Here is a 17,719-nt window from a genome sequence, read left to right on the forward strand (position 1 = left end):
GAGGTTTATGTTGAATTTTCCGCATTGCTATTCAGTTTTCTATAATTTAAGACTTCCGCTTAATATTTAATTCTGCTGCTTTTATATTATTGCCGAAAATTGTTAAAAGGGATTATGTTACTAATGAAAAAGTAATTAAGTTTGGCTTGCCTAGCTCCTATTAGTAGGCGTCATCACGACCCCCGAGAGTGGGAAATCCGGGTCGTGACATAAACACTCCTAACACATAATCCAACGCTATTTACTTCAAGGGCAATGTAGGTAAAAAAAATTAATTCATTCTTGAAATATATAAAAATCACATATTTTGGACCACAAAAAAGACCGAAAAATCACTTATTATGGACCAGAGGGAGTATTGTATTGTGTGTTTTATTAATACTTGGATAGATTGTATTGTTTGATGTTGTTAAATAATATTTTGTTGTTTGGTTTGACTGTATCGTATTGTATTATAACTGATAAATTTTCTAAAATACCTCAATTATTTTAAACATTAAATTATAAAAAAATTATGCATAAAAACAATTTATGAAAATCCATTTCTACTAATTTATCACCAATTATGTCTTATATATAAATTAAGCAATTATATTCATGCAAATTCTATCAAATTAGGGGAACATGTTGATAATATTAAAAATAATAATAAGTACACTCCATTCATAATTAGATCATAATAATAATAAAATAATAAACAAAATATTAAGTACGCTTGAAAATAAGAGCAAAAACTTGAAAAAAAATTAACTATTATTAGGGGAAAAAATAAAGAACGATGATATTATTAGAAAAATAATAATAAAGAAGGATGATAAAAATAAATTAATTAGAATTGGAGTTAAAAATCAAAGTAGAAAAACCCACACCTTTGATGTTGGAGTTGGCAATAGTAAGTGGCATAAGGTAAAAAAAAAGAAGGGACCAATAGGTTAGGAGATACAACAACAAACCCAGGTTTGATCCCAATATGTGGGGTATGGGAAAATAGGTTAGGAGATATAGAGTTAAAAAAAAAAAGTAAAGGGTAAAATAAAATTATGAAGTAATAAGTTAGGACATAATTGGAAAGAAAAATAGGAAACAATCTCACCACACCAAATTGGTTGTCTCAGAAAATAAAACTTTTTATTATTTCGAAACAATGAATTTAATATATAATACAATTAATTTTAACGAAACAATCAAAACAAATATTATTTTGAATAACAATACAATACTGATACAATAAGAAACAACTATCCAAAAAAGCTGATAGTCTGTGGGGGGGTTAATAGGAAAAATGAGACTATAATTATGACTACGTAATATTCATCAAGCATATCGTTTTTCCATTTGTTTTTTTGTTTGTCGATAGAGACTAATTGGAAAAATGAGAAATGGGTGTAGGAAATTAAGTTCTTTCTCTAAATCTGCTTTTCTCATTCCTTCGCTGAAATCAATGTGCTCAAATTTGTATCCTTGCATCGACCTTCTTTCCTTGTTATTTAAAGCGCAAAATTACCGAAGTGACTTCGAAGGTCCATGTCACATAAATAAAATTAATGTTGAAATATAAAATATTACGTAATTATTGTTGGAATACTCGAATAATATTTGAATTCTGTGTGGATATCTTGCCTTCGACAATATTACGTTTTCAGAGAGTTTTCTTCTTCTCCTTCTTCGTCTTATGTGTGTATCGAGATAGTTCAGAAGTTTATTGGGGTGTTTATATCAAATCAAGCATGTTAGATTATTATATTTAAGTGATTTAATAAAGTAAGAATGCATATTAATTAATTATGTTTAATCGTTAAAACTTTATATGCAAATACGTGCAGATTCATTTGGTTGAGGGGTTGAGCAATAATTGCTAAAATGTCCATCATTAGCCAAGTATGACTGACTAGTCCACTATCTTCTGTCATGGGTCAAAATTGGATTAATAGACGCATCATTAGAAATAATTACAAATTGGTGAAACACGGGCTATTCTTTTAACCTTCTCACCACTACATGGAAAAGCAAAAAAGTTGTCGTAGAAAATAACACTCGTATGTCATCACATTGAAAACATGCATTTAGATTTCGACAAGTAAAATACAACTGATCGCCTTTTATTTTTTACTTTTTTACCCACCATCATGCATTTTTCTTTTCAATATTCGAACCACAGTGTGCAAAAAGATATGCATGGGGTTTAACTCTTCATTTTATCCATCTTAACCTTAGTGAGAAGTTTCTATAATCACACAAATATCATGAGCGCCCCACAAAGTTTTTACTCCTAAAAGACTAAAACTATCACAAGTTACAAAAAAGAAAATCTTAAATTTCGTGTCGAGTGAAACTACCTCATCTAAATTGAACGGATGTATTTTATTTATTACTTTACGACTTTCATCGTTAACGATGTAACTCTATATACTCCCTCCGTTCACTTTTACTTGGCACGTTTTGACTTTTCACGTCCCTTTAAGAAATAATAAATGAAGTGCATAATTTATCATGATACCCATATTAATTGATGCATATTTTATTGAATTTGAGAAAATGATTTGAGATGAGCAATAAATACTATGGGTATAACATGAAAAAGAATTTATCTTCTCTTGATATGTGTAAAGTGATAAGTAAAAATAAAAATTTATTTTTAGTATTTCAAGTAAAAACGAAGTATAATCATCTCCGCTCAGTAACCAGTCTCTCTCCAAGATCAAGATTTCCACAACATCCTGGAATTTAATTAGTCACGCCGCCCCAAGGAAAAGGGGACAAAACAAGGAAAGGCCAAAGTAGTATTATTGCTATTTCTCACATTTCAGCAATATAAACGAAGGAGGTTTAATTGAATTTCTTTTGTTTGTAACTTTGTCTAGAAAAGCTTCTAGGTATTGTAAAAAAGGAGGTTATTTTTATTTTTTATGAACGATGACGTGTAGTTATATATCTTTTAGATAATTTAATATCGTAAAAATTCTCATCATGAGATGGAGCTGTAAGTTTGATGTAGGATGCTGAGTTGGCATGATGACGAAGCAGCTGAGTCGTTTACTGAATTGCAACAGTAAGTGTTTATAATCATATAGATCGTATGAGGCTGCAAAAAAGAGAATCTTGAATAATTGAGTTAAAGATAAGGTATGATTATATACCTCAAAAAAGACAATTCAAATTACTGATCATACCTGTCTGAAAACTTTCTATATATAACGTACCCCAAGTCACTAAACAAATAACACCAACAAAAACCAAAAGTGCGCACTCCATAACATCAACTCAAATAATGGAGAAGGAGCACAAATACTATTTGTTTCTCTCAAAGTTGAACTTGTTTTTTCTTGTTACATTAACTTTTCATGGCCTTAGCCATGGCTTCCAAATGGATCAGGCACGTACATTAATGTCTTGGCGTCGTTCTAAAATGCATGCTCGGACAACAACTACTTATGGTCCTCATGAGGATGAGACATTATGGGCAGAAAACTTAGTATTTTCTGATGAAAAACATGTCGGGAATATGGAGGATGATCTTATTAAAGATGGTCTTCCAGGGCAGCCTTCAAATGTGATGTTTAAGCAATATGCAGGCTATGTTAATGTTGATGAAAAGAATGGCAGAAGCCTTTTCTATTACTTTGCTGAATCTTCTTCTGGAAATGCTTCTTCTAAACCTCTTGTTCTTTGGCTAAATGGAGGTAAATTATATGTGTTGATGATTAATTCTGTCTCAACTTAATTCTGTCTTATTACTTACTCATCTTCTCTTAATACTCTTGCCATGCACCTAATTTAATCAAGTACTCATTTATTTTGTTTCGTTTTTATCCAACTTATCAAATTAAGTTGAATGTTAATTACTGTCCATGTTCCTTCCCAATATAAGGGTAAGGTATGCGTACACAATTCCTCTCCAGACCCTACTTATGGAATTACATTTGATATGTTTTTGTTGTTGTTTGTATTACTCCCCGTATTCCACTTTATATACTTAACATTTTTTCCTTCTCAATCTATTTAAAAAAGAATGATACATTTATATAATTGAATACTATTTAAGCTTAAACATCTTATTTTACCCTTAATAATATATTCTTAATAACATATTCATACAACAGTAAAAATATCTATAGATGTTTATGAAGTCTTTTTTCTTCCTAAATTTTGTATTCAAGTCTAACGTTAATTACCATGTAAAATGAAACAGAGGGAGTAATATCTTTCTTGTTATGTTTTAGATATTTCTTAATATATAGTGATCTATTATTTGAAAATTTAATTTCGCAAAAGGTATAAATGGTCCGAGGAACATTTAATATCCGCTCATTTGCAAGAAAGTGGTTAATAGACAAATGGAGTGGGGACGCGCAACAGAGAATTATTGGTCACTTTATTCGTTTTGTTCACTCTTTTTCTTTCTTTACGTCTTTACTAAAGTAGAAGAGAAAAAAAGGAAGAAGAATTAGAGATGTAGCTACTATTGGATGACGAATAAAAGCATAATTGGGTGCAGGTCCCGGGTGTTCATCATTAGGATTTGGGGCCATGCTAGAGCTTGGGCCTTTTGGTGTAAACCCTGATGGTAAAACCCTTTATTCCAGAACATTTGCATGGAACAAAGGTACATTATATTCCATTTGCTAAACTAATCTTGACCTACTTATAATTAATGAAATTAATTTCTCAATAAGACAATTATTTTTTCTAATAACGTATACTCTACCTGTTTCTATTTATGTGGCAACATTACTCTTTGGGAAGTCAAAAAGGTTCTTCTTTATCACGGTTTTTCTTAAATATTTTTAATTATAATGCTTTTTTGTGTAAAAACTTGATGAATCTATATCTAAATACACGATCAAAATTAGGAATTTTGATCCTCGTACTCTGTAACTTGCCACATAAAACGGAATGGAGACATTGTACTGGTAGTTAAAAAAATTCATTGTGCTGCTGAATATAACTACTTATAGTTTATGTATGTATTTTTTTTCTTTTATGTATTTACGTATGTAATGATGGGTATACAGTTGCGAATGTGATGTTTCTGGAGTCGCCGGCAGGGGTTGGCTTCTCCTATTCCAACACTACCTCCGACTATGCAAAGTCAGGCGATAAGAGGACTGGTACACACAGTTACTTCATCTCGTTAATATAGTAGAAACAATTGTCAGTTTCATTATTATTTTTCTAAAATTAGTTTAACAGTCAAAATGATGGAATTTCACTCTTAATTATATACTAATTTTCTTCAAGTTCAACTTTACATTTCTCTTTTCTTCAACTTCAGTAAAATATTGTCAAAGCAGCTAGTACATTATTAGCATTTGGTAGTCATACTACTGGAGAAAATCTTTTGAGTCACTTACGCCCGTTTGGCCATAAAAAAAGATTTTTTTTACTTCGAATTTTTTTTTACCTTTTTTCGAAATCAATGTTTGGCCATGAAAATTTCAAAATTTACTTGAAGTTAAATTTAGAAAATATTTCGGAATTCGAAAAATGACAAAAAGTTATTTTTCAAAATTTTCATTTGAAAGCACTCACAAAATTCAAAAACAACTTAAATTATATTCATGTCCAAAAACAACTCTAATTTTCAACTTGAATAAAATATTCACTTATTTTCGGAATTTCACGTTCTTATGTCGAAACGCCCACTTAAAGTGAGGCAGAGGCGGTGTCTTTCTTATCAGAGGAGATTTTTTTAGTTATCATTAAACGATCACATTCAATTATTTATTTATTTATTTTCCTTAAACTATATTTTTTTTATTGGGTGACAGCTGAAGATGCATATAGGTTTCTAGTGAATTGGTTCAAGAGGTTTCCACATTACAGAGACAGGGATTTCTACATCATGGGAGAAAGCTATGCAGGTATCTAGTACAGTATCAGTGATTAACAAACGAAAAAATACAAAACAAAAACTTTTGATATTCTTGAATTATCCTTCTAGTAGTGAGAGCCCTCATTATTGGGTTCTGTCCAATAGAATTTGTAAGAATTAAGGACCACTGTATCAGAGACAGCTTGTGCATATTTTGACCATTCACAGAAATTCCGAAATGAGCTTTAATTTCTGATTAAAAATTTTGGCTATATTTGTAATACAATCTTATATAAGTAGTATATATCTAAGTCATGGTCAACATGACAGCTAATATTGCTGTGACTGCTCATCACAGGATTCTACGTACCAGAGTTAGCAGACATCATTGTCAAGAGGAACATGTTGCCCACCGCAAACTTCAACATCCAATTTAAAGGAATCATGGTAATATGCTCCTATCATTTAATTTGTTGACCTTTTGTTGTTATTAAATCTTACTTGTATACCTAGTAAGACTCGATTGGTTCACAAGATTCTATAGAGATGATGAATAATGAAACACCATCTCGAACTACTATGCCACCGAGAATGAATGTCCAATCTTATAATCAGATGTGCATCTAGGATTTAATCTGAGTTCATCCCCTAAAAATTTTAGCATTGAACTTGTTATATTTTCAAAGTTATGAGTTCAAATATACTATTTGTTGCAATTTCAGTAGATTTTGCACATAAATTTATAATCCGCATCAAAAATTCAGTTGAACCTGTCACGCGTATACTACATACGCTCATGCTTATAACACATGGTCTATTATTTGTTCATGTAAAAATAAGGAGAAGACAAGTAAAGCAAAATCTTATAAAGGGCTAGCTAGCTTTTGTTGTGTTGTGTAACATCATCGTCAAAAATTGCAAGTACATTCTTAACATATTATTTCGTGTGCGGACCTAATTCTTTTATCTTTCTATTTATCGAACAAGCATGTGGAACTTTTTATTTTATTTTATTTTATGAAGCGAGATTAATAGAGCACAAGATATGCTATAATACCATGCATATTGAAATAACACATTTTTAATTACTTAGTTATATCTAACGTTCCTTACGAGGTATAACAAGTAAAACTACTGTATAGCATATACTCAGTATTATTTTCTTTGAGATGTCATGACATAAATTATTTCTTTATATTGCAGATAGGGAATGGTATAATGAATGATGAAACAGACGAGAAAGGGACATTGGATTATTTATGGAGCCATGCACTGATCTCAGACGAGACTCATCGAGGTCTTGTACAACACTGCAAAACGGAGACCGAAACATGCCAACATTTTCAGAACATAGCAGAGGCTGAGTTCGGAAACGTCGACCCTTACAACATCTATGGTCCCCAGTGTTCCATTAATTCAAAGAGCAGATCTTCTTCACCGAGACTGAAGAATGGATATGATCCTTGCGAACAACAATACGTTCAGAATTATCTCAATCTTCCTCATGTGCAGAAGGCCTTGCATGCTAACCTAACCAACCTTCCTTACCTTTGGAACCCTTGCAGGTAATCCAACTAAGTAAATATTATGTATAGCATATCGATTTCCTTTTCATAGTTTGACTCGGCACAGAGTTTAGAAAAAAAGGAAGATTTTTTAAACTTGTGCTTTTAAAAGCTTTGTGGGGTCATGACATTTGTGTCGTTATAAAAATTTCTCATTAAGGGTAAAATAAAGAGTTTAAAGTTCAATTATTTCCAAATTTAAAAATGTGTCACTTATTTTGGAACAAACTAAAAAAGAAGTACATCATCTAATTTGAAACGGATGGATATATATCGATAATATAAAAAAAAAATTACACTATCATTGTATCTGTATTGATTTATATATACACTATTGTGTAAAACGTGTTGTAACTAATAATCTACCTTATTTTTGTAATTATAAATTAAATTCTACTTTTTATGGATAATAACTTGTACTTATCTTTTACGAAAACTCTTTTACATCATCAAGTGTGTATTCTAACCTGTTGGCACAGTGACATGTCTTGTTTTTAAGATTACAAATCTCACTCTTCGTGATAGTTACTTGTAGTCATCTTTTATATTAGTTGATAGTATAAGGGTCACTTTTAATTTGTAGAAGGTAACTGAACTCATAAAAAATAGTGTATATGATATGATATGATATGATGATTTTTTTTTAGCAATCTGGATTGGAAGGATACTCCATCAACTATGTTTCCGATATACAGGAGACTTATTGCATCTGGTCTACGTATACTTCTTTACAGGTAAATTTATTAAGGGCTTATCTTAGACTTTGGTTTATGCTCATGATATTATTTGTTCGAATAAAGAACAAGTTGATTTGTATTGTTTGGAAACAGTGGAGATGTTGATGCAGTAGTTTCAGTTACTTCAACTCGCTATAGCCTTAGTGCTATGAATCTTAAGGTGATGAAACCTTGGCGTCCTTGGCTTGATGACACACAAGAAGTATGTTCTTCGAAGATTTTTTTAATGATAATTTTATATATTTGTGGTGAGAAATAAATCTTATTTTTTCGTTCTTTGTTTCTTTTAATTTAAAGGTGGTTGTATAATTTCTCCAGGTAGCTGGATATATGGTGGTTTTTGATGGATTAGCTTTTGCAACAGTTAGGGGAGCAGGGCACCAAGTTCCACAATTTCAACCACGTCGAGCTTTTGCTTTGTTGAATATGTTTTTTGCCAATCATTTTTAAGATTTTTAGCATTTGGGATTGGTCCCGTTGGAAGTTCATTTCCCACTCATCCGAATAATTGGACATATTTTATTAATCAAATTCTTATTCTCATTAAGAAATATGTCTCTCTTCTCCATGACTCTGAGAGGAAATAAAACACAAATTCTAGCAATCTATAACCTCTCTTGATTATACTTGAAAAGCCTTAACAACAATAAATTTTCTTCTTAATTAAGTACTATTAAATATATTTCTCTATCTTCTTTTACCGAACAATGGAAGAGGCAATTCTAGCCTTACTTCTTAGGTGCAATAGCCTGCCGATATTATTGCTTTTGTTGTTCAACTCTTTGACTTACGAACATGAATTCCAATTGTACGTGGAGACGAATGTTGTCCCGCATTAATGTTGTATAATAATAAGTTTTTAGTTTCTCTTATAGTTCATTGAGTGTATAAGACACAGGGAAGTCTTACGTTTGAACGTCATAACCTTTTAAAAGACACATGCATAAAGTCAATCAGACTAAAACAGATGAAGTAATACTGTTTCTCACAAAGGTTAAATGGTGTGTTGTTAAGTGTGTAAACTAGTATAAATGAAACCAAACAAAGTAGTACTCTTTGATAAATTTTCATTTTATTTTATACAACCACCACTAATAACCAGTGACGGACCCAGGATTTTGTGCAAGCAGGTTCAACTTAGAAGTATATAACTTTAGTCGTAAAATAGTAGTTGTCAAGTGGGTTCAAATAAATATTTATACAAAATTTACACAACTTTAATCCTAATTTATACATATACACAGTATTATTTTTTTGTGAAGCGGGTTCAGTTGAACCCGCTAGCCACCACTTGGGTCTGCCACCGCTAATAACTGATTTTATTAAAGAGAAAAGTAAAATACGAAGAGCATAGGACTAGATCAACCCCCCATGGATCAAGCTTGAGAGAAAAGAGTAAACATAAATTCCCTATTATTTTGAAATACTAGATCCGAGCTACTTAAATACATAAAAGAATATCTAAGGATCTAATACAAATACTATATATTGCATTTTTTGAATCGTTTTTTCTTCTGGGACCAATTTGATATTTCTTTTTATTCAAGGAGGAACCATTTAAATCTTTGGACACCTTTTTTCTTTTCCTAATTTCTCTGTCCTCAGAATCTTCTCGCCAAATAACCTAATTCATCATCACTGAATCATCTTCTTCTGAGAAAGACTCAAAAATCTATTTTATCAAATAAATATTAACTTTATCTCATTTCTCTATCAGCCGTCCTGTCTGATCGAACAACGACGTAAAAATATGGAAGCCGACAAACTCCTTAATATATATCCTTCGTTTTATCCCCTTTGAAACAACCTAAGAAATAATTCAGAGCTGTTAAGTGTCGTACGACGTTTTAACCAATGAGCACAAAGTACAAACATGTCACTACAACAGCGTCAATCTCATACCAAGTACCAAAAAAATAAAGATATGACGACATTCTCAACGTTTTACACACTCTTTATACATAATGACGAACATTTACCGTTGAGTTATCAGTCACCATTTCTTGTTTCTTGCACGGGAAGGAAGAAAATTAAAAGTTCATTCTGTTTTAAGTCTCTCTCTAATTATTTTGTGCTACTTAAGTGCCCAACAATGTAATGCAGGAGAAGCTGATGTTCTAAGCAAATTTCTTAAGGCTCGACGAGCAAATCACTTGCACACAACAAGAATTACCAATAGCCTAGCGGCTGATGAGAAACAGAGATCAGTGTCAGGATTCTTAGTGCCGCGGGTAGGATCAAAGGAAGAGGACAAGATCTCAGCATTGCCAGGGCAACCAAGTGGGGTTAATTTCGATCAGTATTCAGGATATGTGACTGTTGATGCTGATGCTGGTAGAGCCTTGTTCTATTACTTCACCGAATCAACTCAAGATCCTTCTACGAAGCCCCTTGTTTTATGGCTAAATGGAGGTAAGTACACACTCACAACATTCCCCCGTTACCCCAATTGCTAAGAGGAAGACTGTTTTTCTAACATTAATTTCATGCAAAACTATGAAGATTTTAATATTCCTTTATTGTGTCATTCATTCTGGTGTTGCTTTAAGAAATATATTAATGCACTTACCATGTTTCCTTTGTTGTTTTGTATGTACTTGATGATTAGGACCTGGTTGTTCGTCGCTTGGGGCTGGAGCAATGATGGAACTCGGACCATTCCGTGTCAATAAAGATGGAAAAACCTTGTGGCTCAACCCATTTGCTTGGAATAACGGTAATACTTAATCACCTCTCTTCTGCAAAATCTGTCATCACAATTGATAGTAATTAATAAGAAACACGTAAATAACAATGACAATAATTTTGTGACTTTAAAGCAGTGGCAAACATCCTCTTTTTAGAATCTCCTGCCGGTGTTGGTTTCTCTTACTCTAACACATCATCGGATTATATAACTGGAGATGAAAAGACTAGACAAGACAGTTTCACCTTTCTCGTCAATTGGATGGAAAGATTCCCAGAATATAAACACCGAGATTTCTACATTACTGGAGAGAGTTATGCTGGGCACTATGTGCCTCAACTTGCGCAGCTGGTCTTATCCCACATGAAAACAGAACCCAACCTTGTCATTAACTTGCAAGGAGTAGCTGTAAGTTAAGCTTCAAATGATCACCAAATTCTCTTTCTCCTGATTAAGTCACTAAATTATATCGTCTACATATTAATTACATGCACATGACATTGTTTCAGACTGGAAATGGTGTCATTGATGATGAAACAGCGACCAGTGGTTCCTATGACTTCTATTGGACACATGCACTAATATCAGATGAAATCCATGAAGGAATTGTCTCGAATTGCAACTTCTCCGCAGAAACCTCTACCACAGAAGCTTGTAACAAGTACACAGGCCAAGCAGATTCATCTCAAGGCAATATATACACCTATAACATATATTCTCAATTGTGCAACTCCTCTGCCTATTTTTCCCTTCCTGTAAGTTCCCTGGCTAAACTGCTCATTCATTCTTGACAAAAAGAAAATATTTGCACCGAGTACTTATACCAATTTTAATAAGTAGTAATATAAATTCAAGTGTCCCAAATTAAGCTGAGAATCATGGTGAGAAAGAAAAGAAAGAAGAAGAAAAAGACCATGCAAAACAGCAGATTCTGCACCCCAATGACAAGCAGTACTCTTCCCAGTAGATTTTACATACCTTTATTAAATTTATACCATAACTATTTCTTTTTGCTTATAACAGATAGATGGATTTGATCCATGCTCGGCTGATTACGTAGACAATTACCTAAACACTGTTGGAGTACAAAAGGCACTTAATGTCAAAGATATACCCCATTCCTGGGATTCTTGCAAGTAAGTACACATACTGTGATATTTTAGAACATTTTCCTTCTTCAAATCAAGAAGGCTGATTTTCTTCCTTTAGGTTTAAATTCACTTGCTTCAATTCTCCCTTGTGCAGTGGTTACATACAAGGCTCTTGGCAGGACTCCCCGCATACTATGCTACCAATCTGTCAAGAACTCATGCAAAATGGCATTAGGGTTTTGATTTATAGGTAAGTAAATCAAGCAATGAAGCAGTCACCACAAAAGCAATTCTGAAATTTTAGCTATTTCGAAACAATAACATTTTACTCGAGCCTTTTTTTTGTTACAATTTCAGTGGAGATGTAGACCATATTTTGCCTGTGACGACAAGTAGATATGCTATAGACAAAATCAAAACACCAGTCAAAACACCATGGTATCCTTGGTTCTTCCAGGGCGAGGTAACGAAGTAGTCATTATTCTTTCCCTCTACAATCTCTTTCAAAAATCTCATGTATGCATATGAATTAATTATTTCATATAATACTTTTTCTTTTAAGGTTGGTGGTTATGCAGTAGAATACCAGAACTTGACATTCGTGACCGTAAGAGGAGCAGGACATTTTGTTCCAAGCTATCAACCTGGCCGTGCATTGACCATGTTCTCATCCTTCATCAATGGCACACTCCCTCCTCATCTCCACTAAACAGAAAACAAACGAATATTGTTATATTCCCTTAACAAAGAGACGTATAAATTATGGCCTCTCTGACTATATGTGTTTCTGACACCAGATGCATTCCCAATGTCTAGTTGCATAAGAGCTTTATAGGAAAAGGTTAAATTTCCAGCCGGAGCTCCCCTTTCCTTTCCGAGTTTCTTCCTATTCTGCTCTGTACCCGTCGTCACTTGTACTCTGGGAAAAAAAGAGAACACAATGAATGCATGAGTTTCTCAATTTTCCTCGTCGATTGGATTCAAGATTTGCAGCATAAGAATAACTAATATGGAGAGATAAAGAAATTGAATATGAAAAAAGGAAAAGAAAATCTTCTATATGAATTCACAGTAGCAATAGAAAAAAGCAAAAACAGACAACAGGAAAAGATGCAAACAATGTCATACTCAATATAGACTCTATGATTAAGTTGAAAGGCCGTCTCGGCAAAATAAAAAGTCTATAAGTTGCAAAAACATCATAAGTACCTTTTGTTTTGGTGGTACTTAACTAGTTATATCAATTTTATGCATGTTAGTTTTGGATCAAATTTTGTGAATTTGACATGAATGAAAATATTATAAATGATTCAACGACTTGAGGTCGGATTTATTTTTCGACAAGAATAATAAAATGGGTGTAGATTGCAAAAAGGGGTTGGCACCTTGAAATCAGAGTGCAGGGTCAATTTGTACTCCTGGACTCAAATGCTGACGTTGTCAACTCACTATCTCTTGTCGCATAGTTGCTTTTTCTTCCTCTAGCTTTTGATGCATCCGCTCTTCTAGTTTTTGCATGAGATCATTAGAACACTAAAAGAGGGTTCAAATTGTATTCCGCTCAAAACAGTTTTTTCATAACCCCCATCCAACAATCTCAGGCATCCTGGATGTTCAGGTCCCATGACAGATGCAAATGCATCTACAGATTCAATGTCATCTCCACTTTGTTGTGATTCAATTTTTCTCCATTTCATTGTGGAAAGAAACTTAAAAATAGAATACAAATAAAAACAGAACGACACCCTAGAATCAAAAGAAAGCTTCCAAGTGGGCATTGCAAAAAAAGGATTAGAGTCATAACCAGGCTTGTATTCGCTCTACATAAACTACACAAAATAGTCTTAGCAACATCAACAAAGTGTCAATGATTAGAGTCATAACCAGCCTTATATGGAGAAAAACCATATTATCATATATGCTGTCAGAAAATAGTACTATTCCATTTCCTTAGAAGAGAAACTTCTTCTCTTCATAAGCTGAACTTTCGGGAATAGGAAAATGCGAGAAATTTATATCCCAGACAAAAGGACAACATAAATTGGTTAGATAAAGGAGAGGGGAACACCAAGTTGTTTCACAGATTTATAAAGGTAAAGAGGAATAATTAGGCATTTTAAAGATTCAGAGACCTGATAGAAGACAATCAGATTGCAACAGCAGCAGAACAAGTTTTTAGAGGATCTGTTCAATGGAGTATTAACTCAACTAACTCTGCCATCAGAATTTTCCAACTGAAGGTTTAAATGACTCACCAAATCATTACGGACTATAGCAAAACTTGTATTGTCTTCGATTCTCAGTATAAAAGTTCCCCCCACCCCCCAAAAAAAACCCATATCAGTAACCAAAAAAATAAGAAGAGGAAGTAGAAACCCTGAATAGAGATCACATAGTAGAAGAAATACAACAGAATATGACCATCCACATCCGGAAAGCTGTTCCCTCTGCTTTTACCCCTTCGAATGAAATGATCTTCAGCTCAAGCAGTGATCCAGAAATTCGAAACCTGAAGGAGACTTAGAAAATCCTTGAGCTAGGTTGTAAAGAATTGAGAACTTGTGAATTTTTTTTGAGACCTCTGGAAGCCATATCCAAGGCAGGTAATTGAATGAATGCGGGAACTGTTGGGATATATACTATTAACCATGGGTTTGGTTTAGAAATAGTATTTATTATGAAATAATTATTTAGTCAGTTTTAATAAAGTTTTAAATAGATCATATATTAGTTTGTGTCCTTTGCTTATATAGCTGATGATTTAGTGTATAGAGTTTAGCTTATACACGGAAGATTAAATCATCAGTTCTTATAAGTATAAAGTTTGAGTTCACAATCTAATATGAAATTGGACAAACCATTAGGAATGATTGCAGCACAAGATTAAATATAATTTATCTTGATTATGGGAATTTTAATTCCAACTTCTTGTGCTAGTACATTTTGTATGTATTGAACGACCAAGTAGAGATAAGTATTTTATACTGACTTAATAAAATCTTGATACAATTATTATTAGTTGTGTATATTATTATTGTTTTGACTTATTAAAAGACGAGATTTTTCGTGGGTCAATATACCTGGTAAATTGGACAATAATAATGTACATTGGCGAAGTAATAGTTAGTTGATAGAATCCATGTCTCGGTTTAGAGATTGATGATACACCTTTATTAAAGCTTATAAGTTTTCATGTGTAAACCCGGACGGTGGATTTTGTATCCGACACATGAAATAAGTTAACCGAAAGTCTAAAGGAAATAATCAATAAATTAAATCGTCAGGAATTTAATTTATGATTAGTATCTGAATCTTAATATGGGGAGTTAAATAAGATTTAAGGGATGAATTTCGAAATTGGATAAGGAGTGCAATTATGATTTTTTAGTGGAATAATTCGTAATTAATTATGGTGGATATTAATTTCGAAAATTATAAATTAATTCCATAATTGGAAGCCTTGTTAATTAAATTTTGTTTTAATAAGAAATAAAGGAATTCTTTTTTTTGGTGGAAAGGAAAACCTAACAAGTTTTGGAAAAGTGTTTTAACCCTTAAAACTTGTGCTATAAATACATAAGGTTTTCCATCTAGAGAAGGGAGAGAAGTGGACGAACTTTTCAGCCTTTTTCCTAGAAAATTTTGCCCACACGAAATTACTATTTTCGGATATTATTTGGGTAACACAGTAGAAGACCGTGGAACGTTTGGAGATCGTGATCGTGCAGGTGGTGGAGATTTCATTGAGTTGCTGTGGAATTGGAGGCTCACGTGATAGAGGAACTTTGTTCACACTTCAAGAGGTAACCCGTGAAATCCCGTTTATGCTAGTTGTCTAGATTACATGTGATTTTGATACTGGGATTGTTTCCGCTGCTTATTATAATCCATAAGGAACAGCTAGAGGAAATGCTCGAGGATCCAACTTTATTGCGCTATGAAAGCTATCTTATGTAAAAAAACAATATTGGTCTTTTCATTGGTATTGCTAATGGTAATGGTAAAGGTATCAACCAAAGATGGTGAAGATTTTGACAGTAAGAAAGAGAAACAAGCACAAATAGAGACAACCTAATTCCATATTTACTAGCATTGCAAGGACTAAGTTCTGAATCTTATAATGTAAACAAAGCAGCCACTACAAACATTAAGTAGTGAATTTGATGATGAGTTCATCCTGGTGATGTAGAAATTTGCATTAAAAATTATTGCATTAGCATACTGACCTCCCCACCTGAAGAAGCATAATTTCACAAATTTTATAAAACCATAACCTATAAAAACATTCGCAAACCCTAACCCTTGCCTCCACAGAAATGGATTCAAAATTAAACACAACTTTCTCAATCAAAACACACACACACACACACACAATTTTGTTATCATCCCGCACATGTTAAGAAATTGGAAAATAAAGCGGAAAAGGTACTATGGGTGAAAATGAGACCTTAAACCAGGTGATTAAAGAAGCTGAGGCTTGACCAGACTGAAACTCAGATACACATCTTGTTGCGGAAGCCAAATGTATAGAGTGTCGGATGATGCCATCATTTTCACATACCTTATTGAAATGATCATTTTTGTATTCACCTCCATTGTCTGTGCGAATACACTTGATCCTCCTGCCTGTCTGATTCTCCACCATCGTCTTCCATTTGAGAAAAATTCTCAACACTTCATCTTTGCTCTTCATTGTATACACCCATACTCTTCGGGAAAAATCATCAACAAAGGTTACAAAATAGTGCTTCCCACCCAATGAAGGTGTTTTGGAAGGACCCCAAACATCAGAGTGTACATAATCCAAAATGCCTTTAGTATTATGGATCGTTGTACCAAATTTAACCCTTGTCTGTTTCCCTTTGACACAATGCTCACAAAACTCCAAGTTGCAAGCCTTTACTCCTTTTAACAATCCTTGATCTGATAAAGTTTTCAAGGATTTTCCTCCAGCATGTCCCAAGCGCATGTGACATAGCTTGGTTGCTTCTGCCTCTTTGTCGTCACTGGATGTCACTGCCGCTGTCCCAATAACTGTACTGCCACGATAGCGGTACATATTATTATTCTTCCGATTAGCCTTCATTACCACTAGTGCACCGGAGCATACTCTCATCACTCCATTTTCTGCAATGATTTTGAACCCTTTTGATTCCAGGGCTCCCACAGAGATGAGATTCTTCTTCAAATCCGGTACATATCGAACATCTGTCAATGTTCTGATCATTCCATCATGGTTCCTTAATCGTATTGAACCAATGCCATATGAGGTAAGAGGGCTGTTATCCGCTGTGTGGATGACTCCATATTCTCCTTCTTGAAATTCCACAAACCAGTCCCTCTTGGGACACATATGATGGCTACAAGCCGAGTCCATCAACCATATGTCTGATGATGTTAATGACTCTGTTGTAACTAATGAGAAGTCTGAATCATCACAATCAGCTACATTTGAATCCATAATGGCCTTTCCATTATTATATTTGGCCTTATTCTTCAACTTCGGACAGTCTTTCTTCCGGTGCCCTTTTTCTCGACAAAAGGCACATTCATCTTTGCTGGGTCTGGATCTTGACTTGGATCTTCCCTTCTTTGTCCTCGTTTGATTTTGAGGACGACCCCTCACAAATAGTGCTTCTCCTTCTCCGCCCTTCTGTTTTTCTCGCTTTCTTTGTTCATAGCTGTACAAAGCCGAACAAACTTCTCTGAGAGAAACTTCGTCATTTCCATGGAGTAGAGTAGTTTCAAGGTGCTCGTACTCATCAGGAAGTGACGCCAACAACATCAAGGCCAAGTCACCATCATCATAAGTTGTATCCATATTTTGC

General features: G+C 33.6%; 2 protein-coding genes across 2 annotated transcripts; both read left to right on the forward strand.

The window, feature by feature from the left end:
• Nucleotides 1-3,200: 3,200 nt before the first annotated feature.
• Nucleotides 3,201-8,665, forward strand: LOC107804809 (serine carboxypeptidase-like 26). Its single transcript, XM_016628744.2, has 9 exons — nucleotides 3,201-3,680; nucleotides 4,496-4,603; nucleotides 5,013-5,108; nucleotides 5,769-5,861; nucleotides 6,171-6,259; nucleotides 7,016-7,377; nucleotides 8,025-8,111; nucleotides 8,208-8,316; nucleotides 8,433-8,665. Exons 1-9 carry the CDS (start codon nucleotides 3,269-3,271, stop codon nucleotides 8,562-8,564), a joined length of 1,488 nt encoding a protein of 495 aa, XP_016484230.1. The 5' UTR covers nucleotides 3,201-3,268; the 3' UTR covers nucleotides 8,565-8,665.
• A 1,434-nt stretch (nucleotides 8,666-10,099) lies between these two features.
• Nucleotides 10,100-12,766, forward strand: LOC142161932 (serine carboxypeptidase 1-like; the record flags this gene model as incomplete). Its single annotated transcript, XM_075218106.1, has 8 exons — nucleotides 10,100-10,526; nucleotides 10,723-10,830; nucleotides 10,937-11,208; nucleotides 11,310-11,555; nucleotides 11,824-11,936; nucleotides 12,046-12,141; nucleotides 12,249-12,354; nucleotides 12,454-12,766. Coding segments are annotated over 8 exons (1,515 nt in total), but the record flags the coding sequence as incomplete, so codon positions are not given.
• Nucleotides 12,767-17,719: the final 4,953 nt, after the last annotated feature.

Source organism: Nicotiana tabacum, chromosome 7, assembly GCF_000715075.1.
Source record: "Nicotiana tabacum cultivar K326 chromosome 7, ASM71507v2, whole genome shotgun sequence".
Lineage (NCBI taxonomy): Eukaryota > Viridiplantae > Streptophyta > Magnoliopsida > Solanales > Solanaceae > Nicotiana > Nicotiana tabacum.